This window comes from Marmota monax, unplaced genomic scaffold, assembly GCF_021218885.2.
Source record: "Marmota monax isolate L192 unplaced genomic scaffold, Marmota_monax_Labrador192_F-V1.1 WCK01_AAM20220418_F8-fsc00024, whole genome shotgun sequence".
Classification (NCBI taxonomy): domain Eukaryota; kingdom Metazoa; phylum Chordata; class Mammalia; order Rodentia; family Sciuridae; genus Marmota; species Marmota monax.
The window spans coordinates 7,199,376-7,221,475 of record NW_026695224.1 but is presented as its reverse complement, the minus strand read 5'-3'; the positions used below and the strand labels follow the sequence as shown (position 1 = coordinate 7,221,475).

Here is a 22,100-nt window from a genome sequence, read left to right as displayed (position 1 = left end):
TAATTTCATTTTGTTGCATATGGATTTTCAGTTTTCCAAGCACCACTTGTTGAAGCGGCTTTTCTCCAATGTAGATTTTTGGCACCCTTGTCTAATATAAGATAATTGTAATTTTGAGGGTTTGTCTCTATGTCGTCTATTCTGTATCATTGTTCTACCAGTCTGTTTTGGTGCTGTTTTTGTTACTACTCCTCTGTAGTATAGTTTAAGGTCTGGTATAGTGATGCTACCTGCTTCATTCTTCCTGCTAAGGATGGCTTTGGCTATTCTGGGTCTCTTATTTTTCAACATGAATTTAGCACTAATCTCTGGTGGATATAAAGAACTCAAGAAGCTAAACACATACACAAAAACAAAACAAAACAAAAAAAACCCCAATCAATAAATGGGCCAAGGACCTGAACAGAATCTTCTCAGAAGAGGATATAAAATCATTTAACAAATATATGAAAAAAAGTTCATCATCTCTAGCACTTAGAGAAATGCAAATCAAAACTACTCTAAGATTTCACACCTGTCAGAATGGCATCGATTATAAAGACAAACAACAATAAGTGTTGGCGAGGATGTGGAGAAAAAGGGACACTCATACATTGCTGGTGGGACTACAAACTGGTGCACCCAATATGGAAAGCAGTATGGAGATTCCTTGGAAAAATGGGCATGGAACTACCATTTGATCCAGCTATCCCTCTCCTTGGTCTATACCCAAAGGACTTTAAAACAGTATATTACAGGGACATAGCTACATCAACGCTGATAGCTGCACAATTCAAAATAGCTAAACTGTGGAACCAACTTAGATTCCCTTCAGTAGATGAATGGATAAAAAAAGTGTGGCATATATACACAATGGAATATTTCTCAGCAATAAAAGAGAATAAAATCATGGCATTTGCAGGTAAATGGATGGAGTTAGAGAAGATAAAGCGAAGTGAAGTTAGCCAATCCCAACAAAACAAATGCTGAATGTTTTCTCTGATATAAGGAATCTGATTCATAAATGGGGTAGGGAGGGGGAGCATGGGAGGAATAGATGAATTCTAAATAGGGCAGAGGGGTGGGAGGGAAAGGAAGGGACAGGGGATTAGCAATGATGTTAGAATGTGATGACCATCATTATCCAAAGGACATGTATGAAGACATGAATTGCTGTGAATATACTTTATATACAACCAGATATGAAAAAATGTGCTCTATGTGCAATATGAATTGTAATACATTCTGTTGTCATATATATATGTATGTATGTGTTTGTGTGTATATGTATATATACCCAAAACCTATTAACTGAGAATATACTATATATCTAAGGAATCTCGAATTTCTGTAAATCTCTAAGAGATTTTGATATGCTAAGATTTTGTAAAGCTGTCTGTGATAGGTTCTTACCAAATGTCTTGTGTCAGGTCTCAAAGCTTGTAGTTGTTCAAACTCTTCTATTTTTGCCAGATCTACATCTTCCTTTAGTTCCCATGTACTATCTTCATATGGCAATGAGCACCACTTTACTAGGTAGTAAATAACAGGCTGTAAAAAAACATTTTTTTTTTCAATTCACCATTTTTAAAAAGAGAATAGTGAGTAGTTTATATAGAGCATGACTACAGACAGTTTAAACATAGTAACCTATGTCGATTAAAAAAAGTTTTTCATTTGTTTTTAAGAGTTTTTAGGTTGTATTTTTTAAAAAGAGTATTAGGTTTTAATATTTGGAAAGTTTCAGGTTTTTCTTACATAAAAAAAAATATATATTTTTTTTAATATTTATTTCTTTTTTAGTTCTTGGCAGACACAACATCTTTATTTGTATGTGGTGCTGAGATTCAAACCCGGGCCGCACGCATGCCAGGCGAGCGCGCTACCGCTTGAGCCACATCCCCAGCCCCATAAAAATGTATTTTTATAAGCATGTGTGAAGCCCTGTGTTCGTTACCCAGTACCACAAAAAGGAGAAAAAAAATGATAAAGTATTTACCTCACCAGTATCCTTATCTTCACAAAAAGAGACTTCTAATACTCTGTCTACTTCAACATAGTCTGGGTTAAATGGTTCTTCTTCCATCTAAAAAAGTACAAAGGAAGATAAATTTACTAGTGTTTCACTATAGAACTAATACATCAGTTTGAGTCCAACAAACAACATTTTTCTAGTTTAATTTCCAATAGATATTTAGGATATTATTAATTGCCATGTTATAAATAATAAAACCAATCAAATAGGACTAAAAAAATTCAGGTATTAGAGACAAGTAAGTTACTCTAGGATATGTGTTGAAATTTTTACTAAACGTATCCTCTCTTCCTCTCCTTTGAAGTTCAAGTTGCAAAAGTTGAGGACTAATCAACCCAGCTTCAGATTCTGTTCTCAATACTATCACTCTTTATCTTTACCTGATGATAGTCCTTTACTGAACATCTACTCATCTAGATGAATGTAAGTAAACTCTCTATTTGAGCTACCTCAAACTTAGTTGCATTCATTTATTCTTCAACCTATACCTAATCTTATATTCTCTAATTGGGTTAATGAAAACACAACTTCCTCTCCAGCCCCCCCGCCCCACTCAGTCACACAAGCCAGAAAACGGGAAGTTGTCTTAGATTCCTTCACTTTCTTTACCTCCATCTAACTTGTACAAATTTTAAATTTTACTTTTTTTTTTTTTTTTTTTTGGTACCATGGATTGGACACAGGGGTTTTTAACCATTAAGTCATATTCTCACCCTTTTTTAAAAATATTTTAAATTTTAAGACAGGGTCTCAAAGACTTCACTAAATTGCTGAAGTTGGCTTTGAACATGTAATCCTCCTTCCTCAACCTCCAGAGCCACCGGTATTACAGGCATGTGCCACTGCACCTCACCAGACTTTACTTTTAACTGAAAATCAGATTGGATACTTCCTCCTCATTCTCACTGACTTATCATTTCTTACATGGATCTTTAAAAATAACTCCCAACTTGTCCCCCAATGCTTGTCTTGCCTTTCTTTATTCTGTTTTTCACATTGTTGCCAGAGTAATCCTTCTCAAATACAAATTATGACTTACAGCTTCCTTGCTTAAAATCTTTTAGTGATTCTGCCTTGTTTGATAATCAGGTTCAAATTAATTTTTTTGTGTAATAGATAAGATCCCTTCTTTTCCTCCAGCCTTATCTCCTGTTGCTTGCTACAACTATAACTCAGATTGTAACCAACCTAAGTGTCACACCTTCATGTTTTTGTACTAATTCTGCTCTCTTCTGACTAGTTTACCATTTTTTGGCTTCTGTGCTTGGGCACTTCCTACTCATCTCTGAAAGACTTCCAACAGTCATCTGTGTTTAACTTTACTGCCCTCATATGTTCACCCTCTAAATGTTGTATACCACATAGTTCTACCTTTAGTTCTCTTCACTATCTTAAACCTCTCCTCCTCAAACCCATGCATCTATATATGACACACCTGATTACAATGATTATAGCCCAGTACCAGAATGTTAATGTGATACTTTAGAGGATTAAAAAAGTAAAGAAAAGGTTAGATATATTCATTAGTTGGAGGTAATTATTTTACAATGTATAAATGTATTAAATTATTGATGTTGTGTTCATATAAATAGAAGGCTGGCATGGAAAACATGCAATGTTTGTAATTATTTAATGTGTAAGATTTAATACACTGACAATTTTTATTTTCCATTTATTTGCTACATTATCATTTCCTTTATTTAAATAATTTGCTGATAAATTCTTTGTGATATTAACACAACCAGATTCAACTATGTGCATTGAAATAATGCTAATTTAAAAATAAAAATATTATCTACCATTCTGAATTATCAGTGTTTTTGTTTCAGCTAGTTCCCAAGTTAATTTTGGAAAGAAAAATTGTGTCAATAGCATTTTTATTTGAATATCAATGTTGGAAGCCTAAGAACTAAAATGATACCTAAATCTATATGTATTCAGAATATCACACATAATAGTTTTATTTATTTTTTTCTTACATCTGCAAAAAAATGTGCTCTTTGTGCTTGTCTCAGTTTGAATCGTTTAATTTTCTGCTGAATCCTTTTATCTTTCAAAAGCTGCTCTTCTGTGGCCCATTCACAGTGAAGATAGGAGCTAAAATTTTTATAGAAGTAGTATATTAGAACATTATAAAAAACATGCTTAAAGTGCAATTTTAATTATAACATCCAATATAAAATATTATCTTCAATTATACAAATAATTTATCACTATTTAATTTTAATAGACTTTATATAATTTCTAAAATTAAAACAACTAAGATCCCTATAGCCTTAGGAGATTGTAGTCTCATGGTGTACAATTTACTATACAGAAACAGAATAGTAAACTGACTAAAAGAATAACAGCAAGATGTACTTTATCTTTTATTTTTTTCATTATAATGGATCTGCCACAATCAGAATGCTAACTTATTTTGAAAACAATGTAATTGTATTTAAAAACATTCATGAAAGTATTTAGAAAGTAACAGAAAAATGTAGAAAAAGAATGACTTTTTCACATTTAGTGGTTGCATAAGTTATCTATGAACAAGATTAAAATTTAAAATTTTAGTCAAAGCATCACACTATATACATTTAATGCAATAATCGAAATACCAGAAAATTTTTTAGAAAAAAAAAATTAAATCTGTGAAGTTTAACATACAACAAATAATGCCTATAATTTATAAATGCATATTTGTAGATTCATGTATTTTGAGATTAATAATGAATACCTTCTGGAAAAGAAATTCAAATCTTACCATGGAAGGTTTTCAAAAGTCTTCTACTTTTTAATGATTTTTAAGTTCATGTAGTTATAAATGATAAAAATTATTTTTAAATGCAAATACAATGAAAACCACAATTTTAATTCAGTGTTTTATGTTAACTATATTAAAATATCTACCAACCTCATATTAATTTTCTAACTCAAATACTTACTAATTCTTGTATTTTACAAAAAATTCTTCTGTATCAATGATCACTCCAGGTGATATCTATGAAAATAAAATTAATAATTATAAAACTTAAACAGGACATGGAATATAAAGCATGAAATATAATATGCCATTACTTACTTCCTTCTTTACAATTCTAGAAGACAGTATTTTGTCTACAATTGCAGCATCTTCTTCACTTGGGTTCTCCTATAGGATCGAGGGAAAGAAATATGCAATGAAATGCATTCTGAAATACCTTTTAGTTGCTATTTTATATATTTATGAATACACTAAAATTCAATAAATATTTATTTAGCAGAGGTGCCCGGTACTATAAACATTAGGAATACAGTACAATGGAAAAAAAAATATATCATCGTTGTTATGGTTTTGTCATCATCATCATCATCATTCTAAACATATTGGGCTTTTTTTGTGTGCTAGGCATTATACTAAACACATTGCATGTATTAATTAATCTAATCCATTATCATATCCATTCTTATCCCTCCTATTATCTCTATTATGCAATTGAAGAAGCACAGGAATATTCAGAATTATTACTTGCCCAAAATTTTTGATAACTCAGTTAAGAGATGAGTATTTGGCTTACAATGTAGATAAATTAAAAGAATTATAGAAGAGGAAAGCATATATGGAAGAAATAAAGGTATCAAACATGGCATTTAAGAAACTTCATAAGGCAAAGTTGAGTCCTTATGAAGAAGAGCAGGACACAAAGTCAGAAAATCTAGACAAAGGGCTTTCTTTATATATTGCACTAAAAAAGGCATTATTACTTTAAAGGAGTCGATTAGGGTAAATTTTCAGCCAAAATATAATCCCTATCCAACTTGCTCATGGATTATTACTATCTACCTAACAATTAGTCTTCTACTTTAGAAACATTCTGCAAAGGAGAAACACTTTGAAAGAGTTTCAGGTATACACTTAGGAAGAAAGAAATACGAGGAGATATATGTATTTCTACTATTTGAAACAATTTATATTTATTTTGAAATGTAGTAATAATTCCAAATATGTCTTACCACAAATAATTGTAAAGGCTGTTCACCAGGTAAAGGAGCTGAATTCTTTTTTATTTTCAAAGAGCCTTTAACCTCTTCTTCAGATTGTTTCCCTTCTGCATCTTCTGCATATTTTTTTCTTTTAATTTGTCTATTTGATCTTCTTTTCTGTAATGAACCACAAGGATCAGATTTATACAATTTATTGTTTTAGACAATTAAAAATCTTTGAAACAAAGATTTTAAAAATATTACTTCTATAGTTGGCAAATTCTTTATTAATTTTCATACTGATACTCAACATTCCATTTTTTCTTACTTTTCTTTTTAAAGGAAGATTATAATTTGCCCATTATAATTTTCCCACAATTTAAAATATCAAATATTCATAATAATATCTTTATTTATTTATTTTTAGAAGTTTTAAGAAAAGTCTCTTGGTTTTTTAAAAAAAAAACTCTTTTATAGCTTAGGCAAAATGTATTTTATTAGTAATACCTTTATTGCTGGGTTACTTTTCTTTATAAACTATTGTTAAAACTATAGATGTCTTCACATTTTTGCCCCAAACCTAAAAAGTATATTAGATGAATGTTGGTTAACAAATTAGTTGGGGCATAATCCTAGAGGACATTAGAGAATATTTGCAAAAATATGAAACTGTTTAAAGTAGAATAAAATAAAATGTCTTAAATACATAAAATATTTATTAAATTTACCAAATAATTCAATTTGAATAAAAGAAGAAACAATATTTCTAACCTGACTAGCTCTTCTAAAAATAAAAGCATCATAAAATGTCTTTTAAATAAAAGAATTACATTTAGTATCACAATTTTTAAATAACCTAAGCAATTTAAAATCAGGAATCAAATATACGTGGTTTTACTTACCTCCCTAAGTGTCTAATATTTGTTTCAAAAGTTTTTGTATATTTAAAGGAGAATGTTTAAAAACAAGGTTACATATCTTTTTGATGGTCCCACTAAAACCCAGAATCTTAGGTTGTTTTGAAAATCCCAAAGGACTTAATTTTTACTATTTTTCTTTACACTTCTCCAAAATCTAATAGGGTAAAGGCATCTCAACCAACGGTTCTATTGCTTGATTTACCAAAGTAAATCTATCCCTTCCTCCTTTTTATTTTATATAGTGAAACTCCCATGATACTTCCCAGAAATTGAAACAACAAAATAACACATTTGGTTTTTGCCAATGTCTTCTATTTGGCAGATCTTTTGTTAGTCCACATCCCATGCATAGCACAGGAGCAAATTGTTATCTGTGTCCAGTAAGGTGGCAGTAGCAGCCTTTCTAACATCATACTTCTGCCCCTTTCTCTTATAAGTAGTGCGATATTGAAAGAAAAGAAAGGCAATGAATGGTAGTCAAAAGTACATAGGAAAAACTTTCAAGATGGTTCATCATCTAGTTACACTCTGCTTCTTTGGATGGGTTCAGTGAATAGGAAGGATGCTGGAGATATAGAACCTAGGAGTACGTATATGCTAGGCAAGCACTCTACCTCTGAGTTACACCCTGAGCCCCAATTTTGTTTTATTTATTTTTGGGGGGGTCATCATCCATTGGCCATGAAAATGTTTACATTTTCAAATGCCAAAAAAATATTTTTATTAATACAGGAGACAGGGAAGGTGGGATAAAGTTATAATAAAAGGACTTTGTTAAACTCAGTATTCCCAATTACTATTTTAAAAAAGACATGAAATATTTACTATTCCTTGGGGGGGATGTCTATGATTCTCGGCATAAAGAATGTTTAAAACAAGTATAATAAAGCTTCTTTTCTGGTCACTGAGGCATCTGAGTGGTAGCACACACCTGTAATCCCAGTGATTTAGGAGCATGAGGAACGAGGATCACAAATTTGAGGCTGCCTTGGGTAATTTGGTGAGACACTGTCTCAAAATAAAAGGAGCTGGGGATGTAAATCAGTGATAAAGCACCGGAGTTCAATGTCCAACATCACAAAAAAAAAAAAAAAAAAAAGTGGATCAGTAGTCTGAAAAAATCATTTTCACTTACAAAATAGAATGAGGACCATTCACTGTAAATTGCTTCCTCATCCTATGATATCAGACTAGCATATTAAAACTCCATGGTCTGTACTTGATTTCATTAATAAATTATACTCCATAAGAGTACAGAGAAATACCACATTACTTCATTCCAAGTAACTCTCAGCAATTATTTTTTCCTGTGTTATATAGTATCTCTACTAGTTTAAAAATATAAAAATTAACCTAAACTGCACATATTTGGCTAATGCTTTTTTCTTGTTTTCTTTCTCTGTAATGTTTTCAAAACACAATTTAAAATAGTGACAAACTGTAGTAATTTCTTATTTCTAGCTTTTTTCTTATGTCTTTGAGAATGTAACAGATCAACACACAGCATTTTGCATATAAAGAGGTCAGAAGAATGATGTTTTTAAATAACTAATACTACATTATGATGAAATATCTGCTATAGAGGCATTAAAAAAAGATTTAGTCTTCTAAATATAGTACAACTATAAAGTACTCTTTATTTAAAGATAAAAAATTAAATACTACAACAAACACAGTTGTAGATTTCCTCCTGATAAGAAAGTTTAAGTCGTTTTCTACAGTTCAAATCCTGACAATGCATTGTAGTTAAAAGCTACACAGACCTTTATAATACAGATTTATAATTGATTATTAGAAAATACCCCCCTTTGGTGTTACAGCAACATGCTTGTCAAAGCAACTTAATACTATACTGAAGAGCATGGAAGAAATGTACGTGTTGACCTATACTATCATTTCAGTGTTTCGTAATTACATATGGGAAAATGGCCAGCATTATTATAGTAAAAATTAAGCTACATTTTCTCATATTGAAAAAGTTAAATGTAAGTTTGCCTAAGTTAAGGATAACATATGAAGAAAAAGCCAGGCCATATAATATTAGGAGCTTTGATCACTGCCCTTACCTCAACTCTTGCAGCAGCCCAGGAGCCTTGAGCCACTACTCTCCAAATGGATAAGAAGCTGCATAAGGAAGAAGAAAGGCCATTCAGGGGCTTTCTGGCCCCATAATTCAACAATTGCCACCACCCCTATGGCCTACAGTTGTTTTTAAGTATTAGAAAGCAGATGGTGGCCTGAATTATTATGACCTTCACTACATATATATTTTTGAAACTTCACAGGTTATTATTAATATCCATGTATTTTTTTAAAAAAAAGGTAAAAGGCACAATATTTATGTCTATATTAGGGGATTTTTAATATATTCAGTTATCTTTTCTTCAACAGAAGGAGACTAAAGGAATTGTCTCTAAGAATGACTCAATCCATTTTCTTTGTCATTTGTATATGATTTTTAAAATGAATATTCTATCATTAAGTTCACTTAAAAATCACTCAATAAGCACAGGATAATGCCACGAGGTACTTCTCCATGTAAAAGCCATCAAGGACTTTGCATTATTACTTAACCTCTGAGGGCTTCATTTCATTATCTTGAAAATGAAAGGTTTAGAGAGGATATGTAAGTTTCCTCTCAAATCTAATATTCTATGGTAATACTACTAGGAGCATATTGTAATAATGCTGTCCTATAAGTTATACCACATAATAAAATGTATTTTTAGTATTAAACTGCAGTGTAAGTAGACATAAGGCAGTATTTTGCTACCTAAATAATTCTTAACAGAGTTCATTTCTCGGAAAATAACTTTAATACTCACTTGAGAGTCTTGATCTTTGAATGTATGTGGTGGCATATGCTCTGCATCAGATATTTCATCTGAAGATTCATTTTTTCTTTTCTGTTTCTTACCCAATGTAATAATGAGTTTGCTGTGTCAAGAGGAAAAGAATAAACAATAAGAATTTTGTATTTTTCCACTTTGGGTCAAATTAAGATCGTCATTGTAAACTTTAGAAGAAAGTTTCTACCACTTGCATGTCCAAAAATAAATACTCAGAAATCCATAAAGACATTTTCAAAACTTAAACCTCTCTTCTACTGAATTGGACAAAAAAAACAATATTATAGTTAATGTACCTATAAGCATAAAAAGGTAGTCAAGAACTATAGCTGGTTTTTACGATATACTTAACTTTTTAGGATATAAATAACTATTACATAAAACCAATTCATTTATTGTAGATTTAGATTATAAGACAGTGAGGAGCTGTTTATTACTCCTACCTTTTATTAAACTAAAATTCCACTTATTGACCATAAATACTTCCATGCCCTAGGAAGCCTCTACTTCTTTCTACTCTATGGTAATCTTTCTTATTTAAGACAATTCTACAATTAATTTTTCTTTAATACTTTTATTTATGTTAAGAGTAAGAAATATGGTGGGCATCATGGTGGACACCTATAGTCCTAGTACTTGGGAGGTTGGAGCAGGAAGATTGTAAGTTCAAGGCCAGCCTCAGCAACTTGGCAAGACTCTATCTCAAAAAAAAAAAAAAATGTGGGTTACGGGCCTGGGGATGTGGCTCGGTAGTTAAGTGACCAAGTTTAGTCTGTGGTACCAAAGGAAAAAGAAAAGAAAACCATTTTTTATATTTCTGCAGTATGTATATGTTCTCTCTTATATGTGTTTATTAAATATTTTCAAACATATCAAGTACATATACCTAAACTAAGAATGTATTTTAAGTACATGGCTCCCATTTTTTCTTATCTGCCTTAACAGCACATTATTAAAACACTATGTTAATCATGAACCATTCTAATTACTAATAAGCAAAATTCTACTTTAGATAACCTATATTCCAAAAACTGAGAAGTCCCCCAAATATTTTTAGGAATGGTATATCAGAAAGATTGCAGAATTATTTCCATAATTATTTACTAATGTGGGAGAGCTTGAAAGTTAACAGCTTGTACTTTGAAATTACAGGATCAAAGATATAAACCCTGAATCTACCAATCACCTATCTGTGGGACCCTAAGCAAATTACTTGCCTGTAAACATAAGGGTAGTATATTAGCTACCTCTTCTCTTGAAAAGTTAAGTAGGACAATGTATGCATCATGGTTTGGATCTTAAACGTCCCCCATAAGTTCATGTTTTGAAGGCTTGGTCCCTAGCTAATGGCACTACTAGGAGGTGGGAGAACTTTTAAGAGGTGAGGCCTAATTGGAGGAAGTTAGATCATTGGGCTCACACACTTGAGGGGGGATGGGACCCTGGCACCTTATTCTCCCTCTCTTTGCTTCCCATCTGCCACAGGGTAAGCAGCCTAGGCTCTACCACATGCTCCCAGCCGTGATGTTTTGCTTCACCACAAGCCCTCAGTGACCATGGACTGAAACCTCTGAAACCATGAGAAAAAATAAATCTTTCCTCCACATAAATCATTTATCTCATGAATTTTGTCACAGCCACGAAAAGCTTACTAATATAGTAAGTTACCTTTTAGCACAGTCCTAACTAATGGAAACTATTTTGAATTAATATATGTTCAGCCCTTTCCTAGGTTCTGAGATTGAATATGAAGTGATAGTCTTTAACCTTAAAATAGCATAACTAGACAATGATCACAGCTAAAATGCTAAAATAGATATTAGCACAGGAAACAATGTGAACAGTGTAACCTCTTTCACAGAAAATTAAAAGTGATACAGCTGGTGAATTGGCACACACCAGTAATCTCAGAGGCTAGGGAGGCTGAGGTAGGATCATGAGTTCAAAGCCAACATCAGCAACTAAGCAAGACCTAAGCGAGTAACTTAGTGAGACCCTGTCTCTAAATACAATATATAAAAAGGGCTGGGATGTGGCTCAGTGGTTAAGGGCCCCTGGGTTCAATCCCCAGTACCAAAAAATGAACAAATAAATAAAATAGTGTTACAGAAACAGTACAATTTGAGATAGCAACTGAATTAGTAACAGGTAGTGAAAAAAAAAGACAGTGTACATTCCAGGAAGGGGGATACCACAGAAGAGTGAGGTGAATATGCTGTGGTGATAGCATGACAGGGACACAGAATATTACAGAAGGAGGAAGCAGAAAACTGAAAAATTATATATGGTGAAGATTATAGAAGGCCTGGAAAAGACGTGAAAGACTTATATTTTAAGATAAGTTTTTAAGCTCCACAGAGTAAGAGTTTAAACAAAATCTACCTATCAGCACTGGCAACAAATATTTAATAAATATGCACTCAGATATTTTTGAATAAATAAAAGCAAAAAGCAATAAAATATAAGAATTTTAAACAAGGGAACAATGTGATTGAAAGGAAATAAAGTACAAAGCAGAGAAACTATTGATAAACTACATAAAAATTCAGTTGAGAGATGAAGAGCATAATCCAGGGCCATGGCACTATGATACATGCCAATAATCTCAGAGGCTAGGGAGGCTGAGGTAGGATCATGAGTTCACAATAAAATACTGAAGAAAGATCCACAATAATTGGCTAATGACTAGCTGACTAGTTGTGAGAGAAGAAAAAAAACTTTACAATGAGTTTTTCCCTACATTACTCTTATAGTGACTATGTACAACAAGATAATGGCAATTCAACTAGCTATCCTACCTGTACGTTCTGAATGTATGAAGAAAGTAAATAAGAGTATATACATGAGTATATACAGCTCATGTTGGAACCAGAAAATACAAAAAGAGGGGCTGGGGATGTGGCTCAAGCAGTAGCACACTCGCGTGGCATGCGCGGGGCGCTGGGTTCGATCCTCAGCACCACATTAAAAAAATAAAGATGTTGTGTCCACCGAAAACTAAAAAAATAAATATTAAAAAAAAAAATTCTCTCTCTCTCTCTCTCAAAAAGAAAAAAAGAAAACGAAAAGAAAATACAAAAAGATATTCTGAAACAAAATTAAGAAACTGGTTAGTCCTCTTGCCACTTTGATATCTTATTTCTTCCCTTCTTTTTTGTTTTGTTTTGAGGTGCTAGGGATTGAACCCAGAGCATTGTGCATGCAAGGCATGTACTCTACTAACTGAGCTATATCCCAGCCCTATTTCTTTCCTTTGACACTCATTTTTCCTTACTCTGGTTTCACAACTAAAAAATCTCCCTGGAGGTCACATCTACCATTAATGATCCCACATGATCTTGACCTTCCTCCTTATCTATAGCTTTCAAAAGTCATTTCGCACCAGGTGTGGTTGCACAAGCCTGTAATCCCAATGGCTGGGGAGGCTAATGCTGGAGGACCACAAGTTCTAGGCCAGCCTCAGCAATTTAGCGAAGCACTATGCAAATGCGTGACTCTGTCTCAAAATAAAAAGGGCTGGAAATGTAGCTCAGTAGAAAATCCCCCCCGGGGTTCAATTCTAAGTATAGGGAGGAGGGATTGTCATTTCACTTTTGTTTCTAAACCCACTATAATCTCAACTCTTGAAACTACTTTTCATATTCATAGCTTCCATGTATTCATTGTTCACTATGAGTCAGCAACTGCACTGACTTTACATGTTTTCCTTCAATTGATGCTTATACAAGTTGGAGAGGCAAGTATAATTTTATAGAGACAAGAAACTGAGACTTGGAGAAGTTCAATAACTTGCTTAAAGTCACACAGATAGTATTAAAAGAGACAGAAATTACATAAGCCTCACTCCAAAGTCTAAATTCCCAATGTGTATAGCTACGACCTTTTTTAAAAAAATATTTTTTTGTAGTTATAGACAGACAGCGTGCCTTTATTTTATTTATTTTTGTATGTGATGTTAAGGATCAAACCCAGTGCCTCACACATACTAGGCAAGTGCTCTGCCACTGAGCCCCAGCCCCAGCCCACCACAAGCCCTCAGTGACCATGGGCTGAAACCTCTGAAACCATGGGAAAAAATAAATCTTTAAAATGCTAAATCCAAGAGAAAATTTTAAAATCCCATGTACCAACATTTAACTGATCATCATTTTCTTTTTTGTACCCTTGGCTACATGATGCAATAGTCAAACTTCCTCTCACTATATTTTGGTTCCTCTTCTTCCATCTATTCCTTGAATATTGATTTTTCAGCAGGATGATGTTCTTTTTTTTTGGGGGGGGGCGGGGTGTGTGTGTGTGTGCAGGGGTGGTACTGGTGATTGAACCTAGGGGCACTTTACCACTTTACCCAGCCCTTTATTCATTTCTAAATTTTGAGACAGGGTTTTGCTAACACATTTAGGGCTTTGCTAAACTGCTGAGGATGGCCTTGAACTTGTTCCTCCTGCCTCAGCCTCCTGAGTTGCTGGGATTGCAGGTATGTGCCATCATGCCCAGACAGAATTCAGTTGTCTTTTCTGCCAGCCCCTCAATCTTTGGTGTTTCTCAAAGTTCTGTCTTCAGACTCCTTACCTCTTCACATACAGTAGTAAATGGGACATGTAATTTATCCTATGATCATGCACCACACAACACTACAGACAATGATGGTACCAAGATATTGTTGTAGAGTTGAAAAATTCCTATCACCTAACTACCTCTTAGCTGGTCTTAGTGCAATGTATTGTTCAGCATGTTTTGATGATGGTGGTATAAATAAACCTACTGTGTTGCTAGTCACATATATTATAATCATAAGATTATCTATTATAATATATATGTTATAATCATAAGATTAAAATATGTAACTGACAGCACAGTAGGTTTATTTATAATGCATGTGACTGGTAGCACATGTAATTCATAATACCTGATAGTAAATTATCATGTTACTGATTTCTGTAATTATTATACATTTTATCATTAAGTTCTTTATATTCTTACTTATTTATAAAAAAAAAAACACATTTACTGTAAAACATTATACTGTGTTACACCACCAGCAGCCTCATTTTGAATATACAGTCTCTTAATCATGTTGAGGGACTGACTTGTATCATCTATGTTTGTTCTAAGTACACTCTATGATGTTAACACAAGGTCAAAATCACCCCCAAGGGACTGAGGGTGTAGCTCAGTGCTAAAGTGAATGCTTAGCATCCTCAAAGACCTAGGATTAATCCTCATCACCAAAGTGGGAGAGGAGGCGATCACCTAATAACACATTTCTCAGAATGTGTCCTCATCATTACTAGACACATAATATTCTTTTTTTTTTCAGAGTAGAAATTAGAAGTTTATTAAAGGACAGCAGAAAAGACTTCTCCCGGAGGAAGAAGGGGACCCAAGAGGTGGAATCCGTGGAAGGTATGTGTCCCCATCATTACTAGACACATAATATTCTTTACTGCCACCTAGAAGTTGAAGATTTTTATATCCACTTTAGACTTTTCTCCCAAGCTTCAGACTCACATAGCCAGACTCTCATGGATACTTCACAAGTATCACAATCTCAAAATCCCCCCAAATCTAATACCTCATTTTCCATAAATTTAAGAGTACAACAATCTACTAATATTAACTATGATGTAAATTCAGAAAAGTGTATATATAAAAAATCAATGAACTTTCTTTAAAAAAATTATATAATTAGCTTCCATTATCAAGAAACAAGAAATTGGTTTTTCATAAGCTCCCTCATGCCTCTTCTTCAACCAATAACCTCCTCCTAAGGATATCCATTATTTTCCTTGTGATTATTTGATAAAACCACAGGTATTTTTACAGATGGCAAGCTCAGTAAATAAAACTGGGCAGTAGGAATATATATTTGATGCACTTTCTCACTTGCTGTCCATTGCCACCATTAATGGATATCTTACACTAGTCAAAAGAGAGTTCCATTCTTAAGAACTTCACATGAAATGCAAATCAAAGTCTATTAATATTCTTTAATACACTGCTTTAAAAGGCATTTTCTTCATGATGGGTTAGCTAAATAAATTATGTAAAACAAATGTTCTGATATAATATCTAAGTGGCTGCTTAAAGACTTAAATCCATTAAATAAAAACCTCAAGGGCTGGGGCTGTAGCTCAGTGGTAGAGCACTTGCCTTATACATGTGAGGCACTGGGTTCGATCCTCAGCACCACATAAAAATAAATAAACAAAATAAAGATATTTAAAAAAATAAATAAATAAAAATAAAAACTTCAAGGAGCTTCAGTGGTGCATGCCCTTAATCCCAGGGTGCTTGAAGGCTGAGTAGGCGGGGCAGGAATCCACAAGTTCAAGGCCAGTCTGAGCAATTCAGCAAGACCCCATTGCAAAATAAAAAATAAAAAGGACTGGGAGTGTAGCTCAGTGATAAAGTGTCCCAGGGTTCAATTCCTAGTTGGATCAAAACAAAACAAAGCAAAACAGATTCCTCAGGAGGAAATGTCAAAAGACTTTCTACAAAACAACTGGCCAATATGCTTCATAAATGAAAACCCAGGACTGGAGATGTAGCTCAGTAGTAAAGCGCTTGCCTCACCAGTGTATAAGAACTTGGGTTCAATCCCCAGTAACATTTAAAAAAAAAAAAAAAAGTAAAAAAATCATAAAAGACAGAGACTGAGGAATTATTGCCAATTAAAAGGAGTTTAAGGAGACATGAAAACAAAATGAAATGTGGGATCCTGAATTGGATTAGGGCCCAATAGTAAATCTACAACAACAACAAAGGAAAAACTAAAAACATCTGTATGAGGATTAGTTAACAGAATTAGTAAAAGGATTGTATAAATTTGGAACAGGAACTCTGACCTATTTTTGCAAGTCTAAAATTATTTTTTAAAAAATCAACAACAACCAAAAAACAAATGTGCAAGCAGATGTGCAAGTCCCAACCCCAGGTTTCATATTTAATAAGTGGGATTCCAATATGACTTTAAAAATATAACCCCAAGAAATTCTGATGCTCTACCAGGTTTGGGAACCATTGACACAAAGAATTGGGAATACAGGAAATGCTAGAAACAAATATTCAGGATAATAAAACTATTTAATATTTATATAACACTTAACACTGCAAAATATCTTTGACTCCAATATCTCAGTTGATTCTGAGAAAAATTCTAAAATTGACAAAGAAGATATTGGTCTTGAAACACAGAGAAAGAAAGCTCAGCTCCAAAAGGTGAAACAAACTGCCAAAGCCACAGTCTAATAAAACAACAAAAGGTCCCTTTATTCCTAGATTTCTATTTCCAACGTAACTTACTGATTTTAAGATAAAGTGGCACATATACTTCAACCTGTGAATAAAGACTTAATACCAATAAACATGGTTTAATGAATAAAGAGAAATCTGAAACCATATAATCTTTTAGTAAATCATTAACAATGATTTATCTGACCACCCCCCCACCCACAGCCCCAGTATCCAGGATTGAATCCAGGGGCCTTGAACTTGCTAGGCAAGCACTCTACCAATGACATACATCCCCAGCCCAGCTATCTGTCTCAGGAACAATCAGAAATCTCTATTGTCTGCACAATAGCCACAATAGCAAAAGACAGCCACAAATATTACCTAATGAAAATCAGACAATTGAAAAGAATACAAATAATATAATTAAACAAAATACCTAACAGCCACAGAGCATCCCATTCTTCTAAAGGTTAGTTTCCTATATTAATTCTAAACTAAAATTTCATTATAAATAAAAATAAAAGGTTACTATAAATCATTCTTCAAATAAAATGACAATTTATTATTTAACAAGATATATTTCCAAAGGAAAGTAATAAAGTAATATAGAACAAATTAATAACAAAGGCTTTACACAAAGTATTGAGTTTTAAAAACATAAACAGGATCTGTTAATCAGTATTACCAAACTATAGCAACAGATATTCAGGCAAGTAAAAAAAAAAAAAAAAACCTAAATATCAAAACATAGTTTGTTTCTGACAGAAAATGGCAATTGAAACTAAGGTATGAATTTGAAATCCTAATTTGTTTAATAAATATAGCCACTAGAAAACTGCAAGGTTTAAACCTGACATGTCTATACGTGATTTTTAGATGCAATTTACGCACTCATCCAAATTCTGCCCACAAGTTATTAGATGCTGTGTAACAAGTTGTGTTTTCTAAATGTGTCAATCTATAATGGCCTCCTGTTGATTCTCTCATTGCAACAACTGGACAATGAATCTAAACCAATTAGTCCATTTATAATAATTAATATATCCAATTCACCATAAGTGAAAAAATAGACAATACTATTTATATTCACATTACTTTTCTTTGCAAGCCAAAAGAAAGGAATTGAGGTTATTTTAAATGTCAAAGATAAATTTTATTACTTTTCTTCAATTTAGTTTAAATTGTAATCCTTGAATATGTGAAAGCAACATTGCAAACTTTTGGTAACTTGGATTATTATTATTTCCTGATTAAAGTTAGACATCATTTTTTTCAAAAGACTGAATTAAATGATATGTCAGTATGCATTCTACTGTCATGTATAACCTTTAAAAAGAATGAAAAAAATATACGAATTGAACCAATCATGGTGACCTAGGCCTGTAATCTCAGCAACTAGGGAGATTAAGGAGATTTTTCTCTTACTGACATAAAATAATGGTCCATCTTGCTGGGTACAGTGCTGCATACTTGTAATCTCAGCAACTCTGGAGGATGAGGCAGAAGGATCACAAGTTCAAAGCTAGCCTTGCTTAGCAATTTAAACACTGTCACAAAACAATTGTTTTTAAAAAGGCCTGGGGATATGGCTCAGTGGTAAAGCACGGCCTAGTATATGCAAGGTCCTGGGTTCAATCACCAGTACCACATGGAATTAAATGAAACAAAAATAATGATGTGTCTTATAATCGATGACATCTTAGATTCAATATCCTTTATTTTATTTATCTTTTCCTATGATAACCCTTACTAGATCATGTAAAGATATAATTCATAAAATTGAAAATGGATATGTAAATCAATGGATGTGTAACTGATGTGATTCTGCAATCTGTATACGGGGTAAAAATGGGAGCTCATAACCCACTTGAATCAAATTGTGAAATATGATATATCAAGAACTATGTAATGTTTTGAACAGCCAACAATAAAAAATTTAAAAAAAGAAAATGTAAATTTTATTTTATTTTTTGTGGTGCTAGGTATTGAACTCAGGGCCTTGTGCATGTGAGGCAAGCACTCTACTGAGCTATATCCCCAGCTCTGAAAATGTAAATTTTGACTGAAACTCATAGCAACATATTTATCAACTCTTTTTTTAAAAAAATTTTGTTGTAGATGAACGCAATGCCTTTGTTTTATTTATTTGTTTTTATGTGGTACTGAGGATTGAACCCAGTGCCTCACACATGCTAGGCAAGTACTCTACAACTGAGCTATAAACCCAGGCCCTATATCAACTCTTTCTGCAGAATAATGTTTCATATTTTTGCCAGGTATTATAATTTAGATAAAAGCAGTGAAATTAATAGTGCGTTTTATCTGCTTGGCTTTGAAAAATTATAGAACTTATATAAACACTACTAATAAAAATACATAATAAATTAATGACATGTATTTTTACAACTGGGTTTTTACTTTTAAGGCACAAAGAAACAATTAACTAAATAGTGTATTTATATTCTATTCAAGCAGACATTTCAAAATTCCTATTGTTTTGAAAAAATTATAATCATTGGCTCATGTATCATCTTATTAACATGGAGTGATAATTTGTAATGATTCCTCCTTTTTTTCCCCCTCAGGTTTTATTCGATCTTATTTTTTCCTTCCAATTTTATTATATGGATAGAAATCTCTCTCTAGCATGTTCTTTTTAACATGTATATATAATGGTATTTTTAACGTGTATATATAATGGTATATACAAACAAATGTTATTTTCTTCTTTCCTCTTTTGTTTAATTTTTTTTTTTTTTTAGTTGTTGATGGACTTTATTGTCTTTATTTTTATGTGGTACAGAGGATCAAACCCAGTGCCTCATGCAAGCTAGGTGACACACTACCACTGAGCTACAACCCCAGCCCTGGGGATTGTTCTACTATAGAGATACATCTCCAGCCTGCCTTATTTTTTATTTTGAGGCTACCCTTGAACTTGCTGTCCTCCTGATTCAACCTCCGAGTCACTTAGATTAGAGGTGTATACCATAGTGCCTGGCTGAGATTTTAGGATTTTATTTTTATTTTTTCATGCTGGGAATCAAAGCCTGCACCTTGCACATGTTTGGCAAGCACTCTACCACTGAGCTACATCCCTGACCTCTACTTTAGTCATTTGAACCTTCAAAAATAAAAAGGAGCTGGTGGCACACATCTGTAATCCCAGTAAGGAGACAGCAAATTTGAGGCCAGTCACTACAATTTAGTAAAGCACTCTTTCAAAATAAAACATAAAAAGAACCAGGCATGTGTCTCAGTGACAGAGCACACCTGGGTTTAATCCCAAGTATTTCAAAACAAACAAAAATTCAGGTATTTCCCGTTGTAACTAAAGAAAAAAGGCTACTTCTAATACTTGATAAAAAGTATTTCTGTAATAAATAAAATTATGAGTAATAAAAAGTTAATCACAAAGGACTATAACTGATTAAACTTATATAGCTATGAGAATATTTATTTATTTATTTACATTTAAAAAACCATTTTAGAATCTAACTCTTGTTAAATTTCAGGCATATTTCAAACAAAATTTCCTTACCATCCCAAATTCTACTTTAGTTAACAAGATAAGCAGTAGCACACTTATCAGAAAAATAGCCATCAATGAGTTAATCTATCATCTTCCTTAAAAAGTAGCAACAAAAGTAGGTATGGTGGCCCACTCCTGTAAGCCCAGGTACTTGGGAAACTGATGCAGGAGGATCCCAAGTTCAAGACCAGCCAGGGCAACTCTGTCTCAAAATAAAATATAAAAAGACTAGGGAAATGCACCCCAGGTCCAATTCACAGTACCTGCACTCAGAAAATAGTCACTACCATTGGTCTGGGGGTATAGCTCAGTGGTAAAGCACTTGTCTAGAATGTATGAGGCCCTGGGTTCCATCTCCAGAACGATAACCACAAAAAAACAAACAACACACACAAACAAAGTGTGATAACTGGTATGTGTCCTCCAGTATCCCACTTCTATTTGATTTAGGAATGGAGATTTAAGAGAAAGAGAACCCAGGTACCTGAGTGAGTATAAACTTACAGGAAAGTGTGTAACTCCTAGTCTTGGCTTTTTCCATAAAAAAATGCATGCTATCTATGGTCTCAGAAAATGTTAACAACAAATGCTTTATAAGCACCAAGCATGTTCTAGATATTGGTTTATAAGTCTTAAAAGTTATTAACTTATTTTGTTCTCAAAATAACACTGTAAGGCAACTACTGTTATTATTCCCATTTTACAGATTAGAGGTTAAGTGTCTTGTCTGCTCAGGTTTATACTACTTGTAATTGATGAAACTGGAAATAGAACAAATGCAACTGGTTTCAGAGCTAAAAATTTAACTACATTATCATACTGAATTGAAATGCCTACCATAAGGTACAGAATTATTATAAAAATTAAATAAGACTTTGAGAATACTCTGAAAAGTACATTCTATTCCTTTCATTGAAAAAAAATCAATGTACAATAGTGATAAAAGATTTCAAACACACTTGCAAGCAAAGGGAATAATAGCAGTATTGTTTTTCTTCAGATTAATCTTCTCAGATTAAAACATATGAGTTAAATAAATATGAACTGACTGTACATCAACCATAAATTATTGTTGACAATTTACTCCTTAAATTTTTTATTTCATACTGTTAGTGGTTAAGTTGCAACATACACTGCCTTTCAATGAACTGATATCAATAATTTTATATTAGCAGATCAATTCTTCTAAAACTAGAAAACCAAAAGTTTAAAAATGTTTCATAAATCATAAAATGCTGCTAGTTAAAATGATGCAATTGATAAAAATTAAAAACAGCAAATTCAAAATTTACAGTTGCTTGCTGGAAGAAATAGTAATGAAATATTATAATCCACACTAACAATAGAACTCTGGGTTATATATGAATTTCACTTATTCCAATTATGTTTTTTCCTCCAACATGATCATAACCTTTTGTTTTTAGCTGATAAAGACAATCAAGATTGTTTTATTCTAAAATATAGGCAAGATTCAAATTTATTTACTTATCTGCGAAATTTATTTACCTATCTCTACCAAAAAGGCCTAAAACCGGGCATATATTCAATAGTAAGTGTTTGCCAAGCATGCACAAGGCTCTAGGTCGGTATTTCACCATGTA

The 22,100-nt window shown here is 32.8% G+C and overlaps 1 protein-coding gene across 15 annotated transcripts in view; it reads right to left on the bottom strand.

Moving 5' to 3' along the window:
- The window catches only part of Chd9 (chromodomain helicase DNA binding protein 9), a 248,012-nt gene that overhangs the window by 79,467 nt on the left and 146,445 nt on the right, over positions 1-22,100 (bottom strand). For 14 of the 15 annotated variants that reach the window (XM_046434314.2, XM_046434318.2, XM_058575842.1 and 11 more), the window contains 7 exons: positions 9,708-9,819; positions 5,993-6,139; positions 5,082-5,150; positions 4,945-5,000; positions 3,994-4,111; positions 1,979-2,065; positions 1,393-1,530 (listed from right to left, as the gene is read on the bottom strand). In XM_046434314.2, the coding sequence (XP_046290270.1) occupies positions 1,393-1,530; positions 1,979-2,065; positions 3,994-4,111; positions 4,945-5,000; positions 5,082-5,150; positions 5,993-6,139; positions 9,708-9,819 (727 nt within the window). Of the gene's footprint in view, positions 1-1,392; positions 1,531-1,978; positions 2,066-3,993; positions 4,112-4,944; positions 5,001-5,081; positions 5,151-5,992; positions 6,140-8,948; positions 9,007-9,707; positions 9,820-22,100 lie in introns of all 15 variants that reach the window. The other variant, XM_058575844.1, reaches the window with a different exon arrangement.